Source organism: Pteropus alecto, unplaced genomic scaffold (genome assembly GCF_000325575.1).
Source record: "Pteropus alecto unplaced genomic scaffold, ASM32557v1 scaffold75, whole genome shotgun sequence".
NCBI lineage: Eukaryota > Metazoa > Chordata > Mammalia > Chiroptera > Pteropodidae > Pteropus > Pteropus alecto.
Window position 1 is genome coordinate 14358437 of NW_006440638.1, and position 15227 is coordinate 14373663.

Here is a 15227-nt window from a genome sequence, read left to right on the forward strand (position 1 = left end):
TTCGGCTCCACCTCAGATCATCAAGCATTAGATTCTCATAAGAGCACCGGTCCTTGATGCCAAAAAGTTTGGGGCCCACTCATCTAGAGTACTCCTGATACACTAATAATGGCAAATATTGGCCTGAGTGTGGGGAAATAGAACCTCTAAAACTATTGGTGGAAAATGGCACCACCATTTTGGGGAAGAATTTAGCAATACCTAGGTAGGTCGAAGATGTCTATGTCTGTTTCCAGGTTTAGATAGTCTGGAGAAAAAAACTTAACACTTTCTTTTTCTTTTTAAAAAAGGCATTACAGTGACACTGTAGCATTGTCGTATTGTCAGAAACAATGGAGATAGCCTAACAGTCTATGAAAGATAAATATATTTTGGTACATTTTAAAAATGAAATATTATACTACATTTAAAATAATTAATGAAACTTACATCAGTCAGCGTGGTTAAATTTCTGTAAACTAATGTGAACTTAAAAAGCAGCAATATGTTATATTAAATGTAAAAGACAGAGTTCTAGATATATAGACAAAATATGAAAATATAAAATAGTGGCAGTCCAGGATAGTCTAAGCCCTATTTTTCCCATTTAGATTATAAAATTGTTTAAAAATAAGCTCTGAATCCTTTTCTTAGAAAAAGTTTTGCATATTCCCGACCTATGTTTTCTTTTCCATTTGCAAAACAAATCTTGAATTTCAAAGAAGGTGTAGATCCTATGACAAATTCTCTCTTGCAATTTATTATTTCATTGGCTCATTGCCAATTAGGAGAAGATTTATAGACATGTCCCCTAAATAATTGGCAATTAATTTGAGATTAGATACCAAAAAGTACAGTATTCTTAATGTAATGTGAAGGTTGAGGCTTTTTCACTTATAAATGTCATGGAACAGAGTAAATATTAACTGGCGACACAGTTAACCCTGCCCTTTTGTGCATCCGCAGTAGAGAGGAGTTATATACTCTGATGATCGTAAACTGTAACTAGCTTGGCTAGTTTTAACACAAAGCCTAAGTGTAAACCAGCAGTGCCCGTGTCTTAGTGCTTTCCAATCCGTAAGTCCTTGGTTTATCTTGATAGGTACTGCTTATGATCCATAGGGATGGATGAACCTATGTTATATATGAGATGAAGAGAGAGTGTATTCCAAATTATCTTTGGAATTTTGCTTTTGACTCAAGCAGTGCATTTGGGTTTGACAGGCATCTTTGGTACTTATGACTCAGATGATAACTGCCAGCGTTTTTTATTTTTACTTTTTTATTTTTCAATTGTGGTCGACATTCAATATTATATTAGTTCCAGGTGTACAGCATAGTGGTTAGACATTTATATAACTTATGAAGTGATCACTCTGATAAGACTAGCACCCACCTGGCAGTTCATGTCTAGAACCGTGGTCTCTTAAGGGGAATATAAAACCTTAGATTCTAGACAATACACATTTTGCTGGTAAACATTGTTAACCTTTCTGTCAAGTTACAGAGTGCTTTACATCTAGAGGTAGAGTTGGCAGATGTGACTATCAGATATCAGTGATTTACCATTTGGTTTTATTTCCTGAACTTCAGTCCAGTTTACATATGTCTGGACCATTTGAGCACAAGTAGAATTTTATTCCCCTGTGCTCAAATGGTCCACACATATGTAACTCTAGAAATATCCTGCAATCTAAGTTTCCTAGGCCTACATTTTGTTTCTGACTCTATCTAAGCCAATAGGATGAGTTTTATGTTAATGTGCATTTAAGAAAAAAACAACAGTCCATCTTTGGACTGATCCCAGTTCTTTCCCATTCGTCTCAAAACAATTGTCCACTCTGTATTCTCATAATAATAATTTCCGTCATTCATTGAGTGCTTTTCGTTTGCCAAGCACTGTCTGAATCTCATTTAATCATCACAACAATCATATGATGGAGCTACTGATATATCAGTGCTCTATTTTTGCAGATGAGAAAAGTGAGATTCAGAGATTAAGCAATGCACTTGGGCTTACCAGCTAGTCAATATTGGAGCCAGGATTTAAACCCAACCCTGTCTGCCTTAACTACCAAAATTTATTCTATTTTTCTTTCAGTTCAGTTTTCTAATGGGAACTTGAGAATGAAGCATTTAGAACAGTGCCTAACACATAGTCATTCAACAATTATGTATATTTTAAACTTTTGAAATAGATTTTGTTACGGGATAATTTACATACTATAAAATGCACCCATTTACATATATAGTTCTGTAAGTTTTGACAAATGTATAAACCTGTGATAGCATATCATAATCAAGATATATTCTATTGGCATCTCCCCCCATAAGTGTTCTTGTTCTCCTCCCTTTAAAAACATTTTATATAGGAATCATTGTAGTTGCCCAGGAAGTTATAAAAAAATAGGACAGAGGTTCCCTCTACCCTTCACTCAGTTTCCCCCAGTGGTAAAATCTTATATAACTATAGTTAAATTGCAAAGCCAAGAAATGGACGTTGAGTACCCTCCATACATCTTAAAGCCTTTGTGCCCATTTGCAGTCAGCCTTTGTCTACTCTTAGGTAACCGTTTAACTGCCCTCTGTCGCTATAAAGTTTTTAACCTTTACTAAAACTTTTTATAAAGTTAGAATTGTACAGTATGTTCTCTTTTGTGTCTAGCTTCATTTGCCTAGCATTACGTGTTTGAGATTTATCGATATTACATATGTGCTCCTTTTAATTGTGGTATTGCATCGTATTGTTTGAATGTAATCTAGTTTGCTTATCCATTCACCTGTTGATGGACATTTGGGTTATTTCCAATTTTGGGCTATTATATAATGAATAAAGTTGCTATGAAGATTTATCTACAAGTTTGTGTGTGTGTGTGAGTGTTTTTGTGTACTTGTTTTCATTTTGCTTGCATAAATAAAAGTGGAATTACTGGATCATTTGGTTAGTAAATTTTTAACTTTATAAGATACTGCCAAATTGTTTTTCCAAGAGAACGAACCATTTTATTCACCCTAGCAGTGTATAAAATTTCCTGTTGCCCCATAATCCTGCTAATGCTTGATATTGTCAGTCTTTTTAATTTTTGTCATTCTAGGGGGTATAAAGTAGGATGTTATTGTGGTTTTAATTTTCCTTTCTCTTATAATTAATGATATTGAACACCTTTTCATGTACTTAATGGCCAGTCATATATATTCTTTTGAGAAATGTCTGTTCTAACCTTGTGCCCATTTTAGGGGGGGAGTGAGTGGGAAGTTTGGGTGTTTGTCTCTTTCATTTAATAAATATTTGATGAGTAATTGAATATTTATTGAATGACCTAAGATTGACTTGAATAGATGTATTTTCTTTTTGGCCACTTGAAACCATAAGTATAATACGACCCAAATAAAATAGTTCAAGTTGGGTTTTGCTAATATATTCTAAAATGATCAACCTTAGCAGGGACTCGTGTTTTGAACATGATGTTTCCTGCCCTAGGTAGGACATATCATCATCTTAACTATTCCTGTCATCCTGGCGATTTACTCTTTTTGACCTTGGGGAAGTTCTCATCTGAAGACATGAATTCTGTAGCTCACATGGATACCGCATTGCTGCATTGTTTCTCTAAGGCTAGAAATGCTCTTACCTAATTTTATATCTTGTCTAAAAATGGAAGGACAATCTTAACCTTTCTATTTTTAGCTGTCACTGAAACATCTTTCTTCATTAATGGTGAATGTTAGCTAGGTTGATCTACAAGCCTTCTGTTGATCCTGTAGACTATAATTTGTGTTTATAATTTAAAAAATACATTTTTTTACCATCTTCCTATGACACGTATTTGTAACAATGTAATTCTTAAGTTTTTCTTTCTGTTACATGAAGAGAATTACAAAGAAATAAACACATAGCTCCATCCAATTAACTATCGCTTAAACAACAACAATAATAAAAAAGAAGTATGTATCTAGTGTCTGTAAATTAACACAGGATAGTAAGATCTATCTATTTTTATCTATCTGTCTACGTAGAGATGAGTGATGTATCCTCCTTTATTTCCCACCCTCGAGTCCTTCTCCCTAAAGGGAACTTTGTTAAAACTTTCTTATGATTCCTTCCATTAATAACGCATGGTCTTCCCTTTTCTTTATTCCTTTTTACACAAAAGGAATCAGGCAGCATGCACTATTCACATATTTTCATATAATACCAACATATAAAGATCTAGCATTTGCAGAGTCGTTACTATTTGGATGAATATGGTTTACTTAGTAGATCCCTGCTGGTTGTTTCCAGGTTTTTTGTTTTTATTTTTATTTATTTGCTGTTATAAAGTACTGCAGTAAACAATACTGGAGTTTTGGGCAGACTTTTGCAAGTATATCAATAGGGCAAATTTCTACCAATTGGATCCCTGGTCAAAGAACATTTTATAATTTGTCAGCTGTTGCTCAATTGTCCTCTTTAAGGTTTCAGTCATTTGCTCTCCCTCTAATAGTATCTGCAAGTGTCTATGGCACATATTTTTCATGTAATAGCCTAGTTTAAATTCTTTGTTATTTTAGCCTTCTAGTATTAAGTGAAATGGGACCCCCAAATTAATGCTATTTCAGTGCTGTTTTGTCTTTATCACATTCTTGCTTACTTTCTCCCCTGCAGAGGAAAACCTAAAGTGAGTCCTACTAATGACTGAGAGTAGCTGATAAAATGGCTTCATGTGGCTTTCCCGCGCATGGCTCTCAGGCTGCTCAGTCTTTAGGAAGCCGTGTTGTTGATGTGTTGTGTCTCTTTCATATATTTCCTGCAGGAGGAAAGCTGAACAAGGACCTGCGACATTTTCTCAATCAGCGGTTCCAGAAAGGGTCCCCTGATCATGAGCTCCAGCAGACCATAAGGGATAACCTTTACCGCCATGCTGTGCCTTGTAAGTAGCCAGTTTTGGGCATCTTGCTGCTGGGTGGGTGGGTGTGTGAAAGTCGAGTGGAGAAAGAATAGCTTGACAGCTGGTTCTGGAACACTTGGCAGCTTGCTCACTTAGTGACTCCATAAGTCCAGGGAATCATAATTGGCAAGGGACATACAGCACAGCACAAGGTGAATTACTTGGCTTTCGAGTTCTGGCTCTGCCACTTAGTAGCTAATAATGCAGGGTAAATTATTTATCCTTTGTAAGGTTCAGTTTCACATCAGTGAGAAGGACACCTCAATCATACTAATAACTTCACAGAACTGTTGTGAAGAATAAATGGGCTAAGGTCCGTAAATGCCTTTTGTATCATATGGGCATGGTGTAAGCCTTCATAAATGTTGACCATCATTGTTATTAATGGAGTAGACCAGGCCAGAGGCCTTCAGACTGACCACTGTGGAGGTCCCAGTGTTCCTAATGGCCCCTCAGGGAAGAGAATGCCTCCTTGGATTCTTTTCTTCCCCAACTTTATCAGATTCAAAAATTTAAGTATAATTTTGTTTGAAGAAATGGTTTCTATAGATTAATAAACCCAAAGCCCCAAACTCATTAGATCAAACCAAATCCGAGAAAGCAGGACAGAGAACATAGGGACTGTGAGAACAGGATTTTTGTATTAAGGAGGGAAAGAAAAAAAGGAGGGAGGGAGTGAGTTTATAAGGTAGATAAGTTGGCAGTTCGTTTGTAGTGAAGCATTACCATGCTTTACCAAACTACATCCCTATACAGCTAGTCATAAGCTAGGGATCCTGAGAATACATACAATTATTTAATTTCATTCAAAATAAGAAAGAATGATCTGGTTTTATTATTTGGAATTTTTTCTTTTATCTCCTATCACCCCATCCTTCAAAGTTTGAAATGTCTTTCTTAGAAATATTATATTTCAACCAGCAAATGAAAGGAAAAATGATTTGAAGTTCAAGGTACCCTGCTTATTGCTGCGATTCGTTTGTTATAAATGACTTTCTTTAAAAAATAATACTTTGCAAGTAATGCGCTAGAGTGTGAATGTTTCCTGATAGTACTGCAAAATAACAGAACTAATCTAATCCATGCCGTAGCTCTGCAAGAACTTAAACCAAGAACTTAAATCCAGGACCTTTAGAGATCAGATTCTAGAATAGCCCCCTGCCCTCCATTTTACTTATTAATGAAACCAAGGCTGCAAGAGGAAAAGAGGTTAACTGCTAGTAACTGGGGTCAGTGCCCCAAAGCTGCTTTTTTTCTGATGAGTGGCAGAGTTGCATTTGACAGAGAAAATGTTGTGATAATGTCTTAATGGGAATGTCTGGCCCTCAGTTCTCTTAGTCTTATAGCCTTGGAATTGAAACCTGTAATCCTAATAATAATTTCTTATTCTTGGATTAATAATAATTTTTAATGTTAATCACATGGATGAGGCAGGAATTATCATTTTATTTTTATAAATCAAGAAACCAAGGCACTGAGGTAAGCCAATAAAAACAGACTTAAAGGTGACCAGATCTTCAGGTGTCTACTACCATTGCCCTGCCTCTGATACACTGTCCAGTTTTACCCTTAGAAAAACCCTTTGAGGTTGGAATTTTTAATACCCATTTTACAGATGAGGAAACCGTCATAGAGTGATCAAGTAACTGACAAGTAGCATCTCTTAAGCCCTGTAGGGATATTTCTGTAGCTGTTCCATAGTTGCCTCTGAAGTTTTAGTATAGCAGGTTGAGTGCAGTTTTGCAGAATTTAGTAATTGCAGAATCATGATTGTTTTCTGTGTAATTTTTCCCCTACTTAGACTCCAATTTAAGAAATGGGGAATGAAGCAAATGAGCACACCATTTCTTGATGCATCTGTGGTGTTACTATGGTTACATTTTGGCATGCTTTCCCATTTATTTTTTCCACTGATTTATTGGACCTGACTGTGAGCTAAATGGCTTGATTTTTAAGCTTACCACTATGCAGGAACTGGGGCAAAAATGACCTCAGCCTTTTAAAAACAGTGGAAAATCATGTTTTATCTTTGCTTTTATGAAACCCTTGGTATTGATGTTTCATTTCAATGAAACCAGGAAATCAAGAATTTGGAACATGGAAATGGTCTTCCTACTGAAAGAGAAAACAAGTAACATTTCATTTTACACTTCCTTCATAAAATGGGAACGAATCAGAAGAGGTCTATTTCTAAGTTTGGTGCAGTGTGTGAGCCTTTAAACATGAGTAGACCAGGTGTGATTTGGGATTCTGTTATAGGCTTGGATAACTCTGGCCGCATTTGTGTTTAGTTTGACTCTTTGACCCATGTGATTGGTACCTCTCTACCAACCTGTTGTGCTAATGGATTAGGAAGCCCTTGATTTGGATAATGGATCTTCCTGATTATGTGGTAATTTTGCCATAGAGAAACAAGCTCATGTAATCTGTATTCCTAGAACTTCCTGCTGCTGCTATTTCAGTGACTTCAGTATTTTGAGAAGGGATGACCTCATGAACAGGTGCTAGCCTACGTTTCCTATACATTTTAAGAGCTCACATGTCATTAGAAATTAATAAATAAAGTCCCTTTTTTCTCAAGTTCTTTTTAGTGTCATCGTAGTGTACTAGAGCCTTATGTGCACCATGGTGGATTTTTATCATTGAGGATTCTGTTTTATCCTAATCCCTAAGCAAAGACAATGCTTAGGGATCGTCTAAGACTAAGGTAATAGCAGCCTGGTTTTACAGGTAAGAAAATGAAGCAACAAATGTGACTTCCTCAAAATTGAACCTCTTCTAAAGGGCATATTACTCTTATTTAGTGCTATTTAAATTTTTAAATTTTTAACAATGTTATCGAGAAATAACTCACATAAATACAATTCACCCATTTAATGTGTTCATCCAGTGCTATTTTTGCTACAGTTATTATTCTTCACTCCCCCTTTATTTTGTCTTTATTCTAATACTTTCATTATTTCCACAATATTAAAAAGGTCATCATGGTTGAAATTTAGTTATATTACCATTGAAAATCACCACCAAAACAAAAAAAAAAATTATGGCAGGAAAGGGAACTAGTTGCAGAATGAGTCAGAAGTCCTGGTGTGCAGTCTGAGGGCTGTTGTGAAGCTAGCTGTATGGCTTGGCACAAATCATGTAACCTCTCTGAGTCTCATTACTCTTCAGTAAAATGGAAATAGAAATACCTACCTTAAGTATTGTCTCACCAGATACTGACAGCAGCCCTAGAGATAGGTCCATTACAGGCAACAGAGGCTCGGAATGGTGAATAGCTTGCCTAGAATCACTCAGTTAGCAAGAAGCATGGTCAGTATTAAATCAGTTCTCTCTAACTCCAGAGTAAGGTGTAATTAATAATAATGTGATTAGAGCAGTATAACATGGACCATTGAGAGTGAAAGAAAAGAAGCTTCTCATTGCTGAATTTTATAGTTTTAGCTGTTTAAAATTACAGGGTTTTGTGTCATGGGAGTGGGTGCTATATAAGGCACTATACCTTCAAAACAAGTATCTTCTCTCTTGTAAGCTCACTAGTATGTACAATAGAATTTTAATAATTGCTTAATGATTATTCAGCTTTTAAGAACCATTATAGGATTATTCTGGGATATCTAGGTTTATCTTATTTTTCATTAGATCTGTTAGCATTCCTATGAATAACCACCTTTAAATAAATAGACTTGAAATGCAGGTAAATGTCATCCGTGCTGCTTACTTCTCTCATCCCTCAGAACATCCGGATAATATTTGTGTCTCCTGCTCCTCAAATTCTGTTTAAATTCCAAACCTCCTCCTCCTCAATGTTTCAGCCATACAAACTTCATCCATTCCCGGGACACACTTGGTATCTTTTTGTAACTAGGTATATATTATTTTCTCCTATTTTCCTACCTTTCCATGTGACCAGTTCACAGCCTTCTTTTAAGCTTTAACTTAGATGCCACTTTCTCCATGAAGGCCTCCATAGATTGCGCCTACTGCCCTCCTCACTGCTCCCAGAACCACCCTTTATGATTCTCTTCAAGCATGGACCATCCCTGCTTGCAGTGCCTGCTACATATCTGTCTAATTAGAATCTAACTCTTCTGAGAGTTAGGGGACTGTATCAAACTCAGTGACCAGCCTATGTCTAGCTTAATGTTTTGACCATAGGATTGATCTTTGTTTTTCTTGTTTTATTTTTTTCTTGGTTAGTTAACATTTGGGAGAAATAGCAGAGCTGCCATAAAGGTTTTAGAATAAAAAGTAGGCAGCTCAGTGGCTTAAACTCCTAGTTGGCTGATAAAGATTCCACTGATCACTTGCTTTGGTAAGCCAGGCCCAGAGGGAAAAAGTCAGGGCTCCTGTGAGCTTGAAGCTGGAGTGTCCATTCACAGCTCCTCCTAATTGCAGTTGAGATATCGCTGTACCTCCTGCATTGATAGCCTTCCTACTTTATGACTTCTTGTCCTAGCTGATGTGACAACATCTGAGAGTCTTACTTTGCAATGACTGCTTTTCCTGTGAAGATAAATGCGTTACCTGACAGAGCTTGTCATTTACTATACTGCTGCTGTCAAAATGAGATACAACTCATCCAGTAATACCAGTCCTCTAGAATGCTGAACAACACCCCTCCCATCTCTTCTCTCTTCTCTGGGCTCAACTCTAAGGAGCTCATCTTTTCTTTTCAAGCAAAGGTCATCTGAACAAGGAAAGGATGGGTCAGTTTTGTTCTGTAGCTTAACACTTTGTTATCCAAGGCCCTCCTGATACTGAGACCATTGAGACCTATGTAAGAGGCACTGATTATTGACTTAAAGGAGTTTTCAAAGGTAATAAATTTCTTTGATCTACAAGACAAGTTAAAATCTGATAAGGTGGCAAACATAGGAGATCCTGCTCTTTATTTATAGTGGTGCCATTTTCAAACATATTTGAACCTATGATTCTCTTAAGCATAGCTATTTCTAATACTGCCTGCCTAGAATCAACCCTTTCTGCAATTAGAGCCAATGATATGAACTAGGCCAGTTTATCAGCAAGAGACCAGGATAAAGAACTAAGCATTAGAACATTGCTGCTCTCTTGGATTGTGCATGCCTGTTTTCAGGTTGTTTGACATGAGCAAAATGCTTCAGGTTGTAATTCAGGAACTAGACAGTTGTATAGGCATCACTGGGACTATCAGATAAAAGTCACTGGAAACTCTCACTGTGATTATTGCCCTCCTCTTGTAAGGAAAGTAAGTGCTGTCTAAAAGAAAGGGGAACACGCAATGCAACATATATATATGCCTTACTGTTAAATTGTACATCTGAAACTTACTGGATTTTGTTAACCAATGTCACCGAAAAAATGGCTAGGTGGAGAGCCAGAGGAGAGAAAGAGCAATTAGGGGGATCGTTTTATAAACTATATGAATGTCTAACCAATGTACTATATACTTGAAACTAAAAAAAAAAGTAAAAGGAAGTATTGCTTTAGCCTTTACAAAGCCTAGCCTGTCTTAAAACTGTGACTAGTAACAATAATAATAACTCTTCAGTTTCTGCCTCTCCTGTCATGATCCTTATATATGTGTCATCTCTAACTCTGTCCTCATGGAAGACACAGACTATTAAGGATCTGAACTCAAGCCCATTGGACTTTTAAACCCTGCCTCCTTTCTATTCATTTGCAAATGTTTATTGCCTATATACAACCAGTATTTGTCTTCATTCTCTCTCAGTTCTCAACTCTTTCTCTCCCTTTCCCTTTACTCATCAATACTATATTTTCTCATGTGTCCCTGGCCGGTCTGTGGTCTGGAGACTCCTCCTTACCCAGTGACCCACCCTCTCACTCCCTACACCTAACCTTTCCTTTCTTCTCCATCAAAACTTATTTTTTCCATATTGGTTTCCTGTTGACTTGTCCTCAAAGAAGCCAAGAATTAGAACAAAGTGAATGGTTCATACTGTGGTATAGGGTTCTCTATCTTATATAATATGTATATTTTAACAGATGACTTGTGCTGCTAGAAACACCCTATATAATGGGATGTTCTGCCAACAAAGTAGATTCATGAGTAGAGATGAATTCTTATACTTTTGATTTGTTTTTGTACTTTTTATAGTGCTTATCTCTGTTTATGTACATATACACACACACCACTTTAAACATAAGATTGCTTGTATGAAGGGGATTTTCCCCTCTGCTTGCTGTATCACTACTCATATATAGTTTCCTATTCCACCAAGTATAAGCTGAGACATTCCTGAATTGGACGTTTTTTTCTTCTCTTTGGGGGTAGAACATTCAGGTATGGTGGGCTGGAGAGGCTGGCAGGTGCTACGCTACCACTTACCAACTTTGTTAACTTGGGCAGGTGACGTGGGCTTTCTGGGACTCCATTTTCTCATTACCATTATTGGTAATATAGAAATACATAAGCACCCAGCATGGCACTTTATAGGTCCTCTATTTAGATCAATCCTCTTTCTTCCATGCCTTCTTTCCTTTTCCTTTCTAACATGATTTCTCAGGCCCCACATTCTCCCTTTTCTCTTTTCAATTTCTCATGAGGCTTTGGGCCTTATTTAATTGATTCTTTCTCCTTTTAAAATGATTTTTATTATTTATATGATTGGGGCGGGGAGGGGGGACAAGTTATTTTCAAACATTTGTTAAGTGACATCCCAACAATAGAAACTAGGCGAGAATATAGTGAAGATTAATGATTAGATGATTAATCCAATAATAGGCATGTTTAAAACAGCACATTCTCCATATAGTCCCAGCATCAGCTAATTCCCCAATGTTATTTTTGTGTGTGTTTCTTATTATAGTTTGTTACCCTAATTGCCATTGTATATTTGCTGAGTAGAAGGAGTCTTTGGAGAAAAAAAAGGAAAGAAAACCTACCAACTTAAAAGCTCATAACACTGGACTTGATTCATATATGTCTATTAATAGTCTTATATAAACATAGTTTGGCTGGTGTTCTTTATTCTAAGGTTCTCAGGAGTGTAGAAAAAGAGAAAGCCATAGGAGTTTAGATTTAAGTTTAATTAGGGTTGATGTAATATATAATCTTCTTGTGAAAACATGTTAGACCAGCCTTACTGTTTAGTAACATCTATCATTAATTGAGTGGTTACTATATGTACCAGGCACTGTGCTAAGTGATTTACAAGTTTTGTTTCTTTTAACCCCCTCCAAACTCTAAGAGACATAGTATTGTCATTCCTATATTATGAGCATGGTAATTGAGATGTGGAGAGCTTAGGTACATGACTTGTTCAAGGATGCAGTTTAATAATGTTGGAACGCAGACTCACATCCAGTTCTTACTGCCTGCAAGAGTCGAAACTCTTCATTTATTTCTCTGGGTGCAGTAACCTTAAAGACCATTTTTAAAACTAAGGTATTGAATTTAAAAAGAGTCTTTTCTTAATAACATATGGATTCGTCCTTGGCTGGGTATAGGATACTAAAATATCTACTTGGCAGTCATGTTAATTTGTTTAATTGCTTTATAATTTTAGATGACATTTTTCATCAAGATTTGTTGCAATTATAAAGCAATTTCCACAGCAATTTATGTAGGGACATGGAAGTTTTTACAGTATCCTTACTATCTATTATTTATTTCGAGAGACAGTTTTACCAAATTTTAGCTTCCCCAGAATCATTTAAATCAAAAGAATGAAGTACAATATATTTTTAAAGAAACCTTGTATCAAATCTGTTCAATAAAAATATGTACAAATAAATTTTCTGACTTCTGTAATGGATTATGTGCATTTATGCCAAGATCCAAATAAGGATACTTCACCGGTTATACTCTGATAGGCTTACCTGAAGTCCATATGAAGTGAACTATCCCAAACGATTACCTTAAATTTAAACAATAAGATGTCACTGTGTTATTTCGGCCATAATATGAGTAGACTTATTAACAACTCAATGACATATTTTCCTGTTGCATTTAAAACTAACCAATTACACATCCATGTTTTTAGGAAATACATTGTAATGTATTTAGTGGTAAAGGGCCATAGCCAATGCAACTTACTCTCCAATGGCTACAAAACATTAACAATGGTTAAAAATATGTTATGTGTGGGGAAAGAGAGAAAACAGATGAGAAGTAGGTTAAAATGTCAATATTAGGCAAACCTGGGTAAAGGGTATACAGTGTTCTATGTACTATTCTTGTTCTTGCAACTTTCTGTAAATTTGAAATTATTTCTAAATAAAATATTTAAAAAATAAATCCATGCCAAGAAAATTTTTTAAATGCAACCAATATAGTTTACATTTTTGCCACGCCCCCCCACCAGTTAGTATCAGGGTTTTTAGCTATTATTGAATATTTTATTAGTACTCTGATAGAGAGACTAGCCTGAAAGACATTGTGTGTATACAGAACAAATACCTAACACTTATGGAATGCCAAATATGCGTTAAATATTTTAATTATAGTTTCTCATTTAATCCTTATTGAAATCCTATTTAATCAATACTACTATTCTCATTTTCAGATGAAGAAACAAAGCAAAGGTAACGTTAAGTGATAGGACTGGAACCCAGGCAGTCAAGATGGATCTCACTAGTAACCACATTTTATTTGCTCAAATTGTATATGTGTACATCTAAATATAGAGCTATATGTACACATACTGAATATTTTTAGAAAATAACTTAGGGAAGTTTACTTTAAATGGATCCTAAGTATCTGCCAATGAGATTGTAGGTGAAAATAAAAGTATAATAAAAATAATAACAATTACTATTAACATATTGAGCACTTACCTTGTGCTAGGTTTTATTCTATGTTAGCATAATAATTTATTTATTCCTAACTGTAGTCATGTGATGTAGGTGCTATTACTCTCCAGGTCCAAGGAACAAAAGGGTTAAATGACTTGTCACATCTAATAAGTGGTAGAACTGTGCTGCGTTGTTTCATTCTTAAGCAGTGTCTCATATTGTTTATTTTATAGCTCTAGAAAAAAATTTTTCTTTAAAAAGGAAGAGAATCGGTAACTAACTAAACATACTATTTTTCTTAGGGAGGGGGTGTCTTTTGTTATTCTTTCTATGATATTTACTTCCAAGTCGTAGGTCCCATTAACACCACTACATTATACAACTCTAGGGGACATTATTTTGTTTGTAATCCTTGTGAATGGTGCCCTTGGTGGGCAGCACCCTGACTTAGTGACTTTATGTAGTGGCTGAGTTCTAATTGTAGATACTCAGCTAGACATAAAGGCTGAGAGATAGAATTAAACTGCCATTCGTTTGAGAGGTACATACCTCAGCAGTGCTCTTCAGATATGGTGAAGTGGTACCTTTTTCCGGTAAGGATAATATCAACTGGATCCTTGAACACCAGAAGCCTAATCCAATCCAGTTACAAGACCTCTCCATTTTTAGTACAGCTAATTAAAAGCTGGAGACAGTGTTAGAATTGGATCTTATTGGATAGTAACTATTATTTCCTTTGTTTTTCTTTCCATCAATCAATTGATCCATCTATTCACCCTGCCATTCTCCATTTATTCCATTTATCTGTCCATTCAAGAAACATGTATTGAATACTACTATGAGTGGGTAACATTTTCTGCTCTCAAGGAGTTTACAGTATAGAGTTGACATAAAGAAGAAGCAACTATAATAGAGTAAAGTAAATCCTATGGTAAGGTAAACCCAAGAGTCTGTGAAATACAAGGACAGGCACCAACCTCAGTCTTGAGACCAGAGAATCGGTGTTACCAGGAAGTAAAATAAATACCAATGGAGAGACAAAATAAAAACAGTGGAACCTCTTTCTCAAGGAGAATCAGGAAAGATCTACCCATATGGCAGTGGGCAAATGACGCTACTTGACATCTCTAGATTTAATTCATCTTTAAAAAGGAATCTGTTTATTAGGGGTATAATATATACACTAAGCATTCTAATCTCCAGGCCCAGTCTCAAGATAGTGTATTCTTTTGGGTGATGCTTGCTCCTTTGGACCTACTAAGGATTGGGAGACCACTTACGTTTTTGAGTCTCTTGCAGTATTTAGAAACAATAACAACAAAGACCCATGCCAGAGCAAAAGTTAGGACATGGTTTTAACATTTGTATTTAGTTAATGCTTTTAACATACACTTAGCAATATCTTATAATTGTGTTATTTACCAATTGCAAGATGTATAAATCATTAACTCAAGGCACACCAAAATCAGTATAGTCTAGTAATAGACCCTCTGTTTAAAATCTTTCATTTCTTTTAGTATATATAACTGTAGACATAACTTTATTTGAAGAAAATAAAAGTCTAAATTTAAAGCCCTA

At 35.8% G+C, this 15227-nt stretch overlaps 1 protein-coding gene across 14 annotated transcripts in view; it reads left to right on the top strand.

Moving 5' to 3' along the window:
- The window catches only part of MAGI1 (membrane associated guanylate kinase, WW and PDZ domain containing 1), a 554323-nt gene that overhangs the window by 318548 nt on the left and 220548 nt on the right, over positions 1–15227 (top strand). For all 14 annotated transcript variants that reach the window (XM_025050818.1, XM_025050820.1, XM_015593788.2 and 11 more), the window contains exon 2: positions 4773–4889. In XM_025050818.1, coding sequence (XP_024906586.1) covers positions 4773–4889 — 117 coding nt within the window. The remainder of the gene's footprint in view (positions 1–4772; positions 4890–15227) is intronic.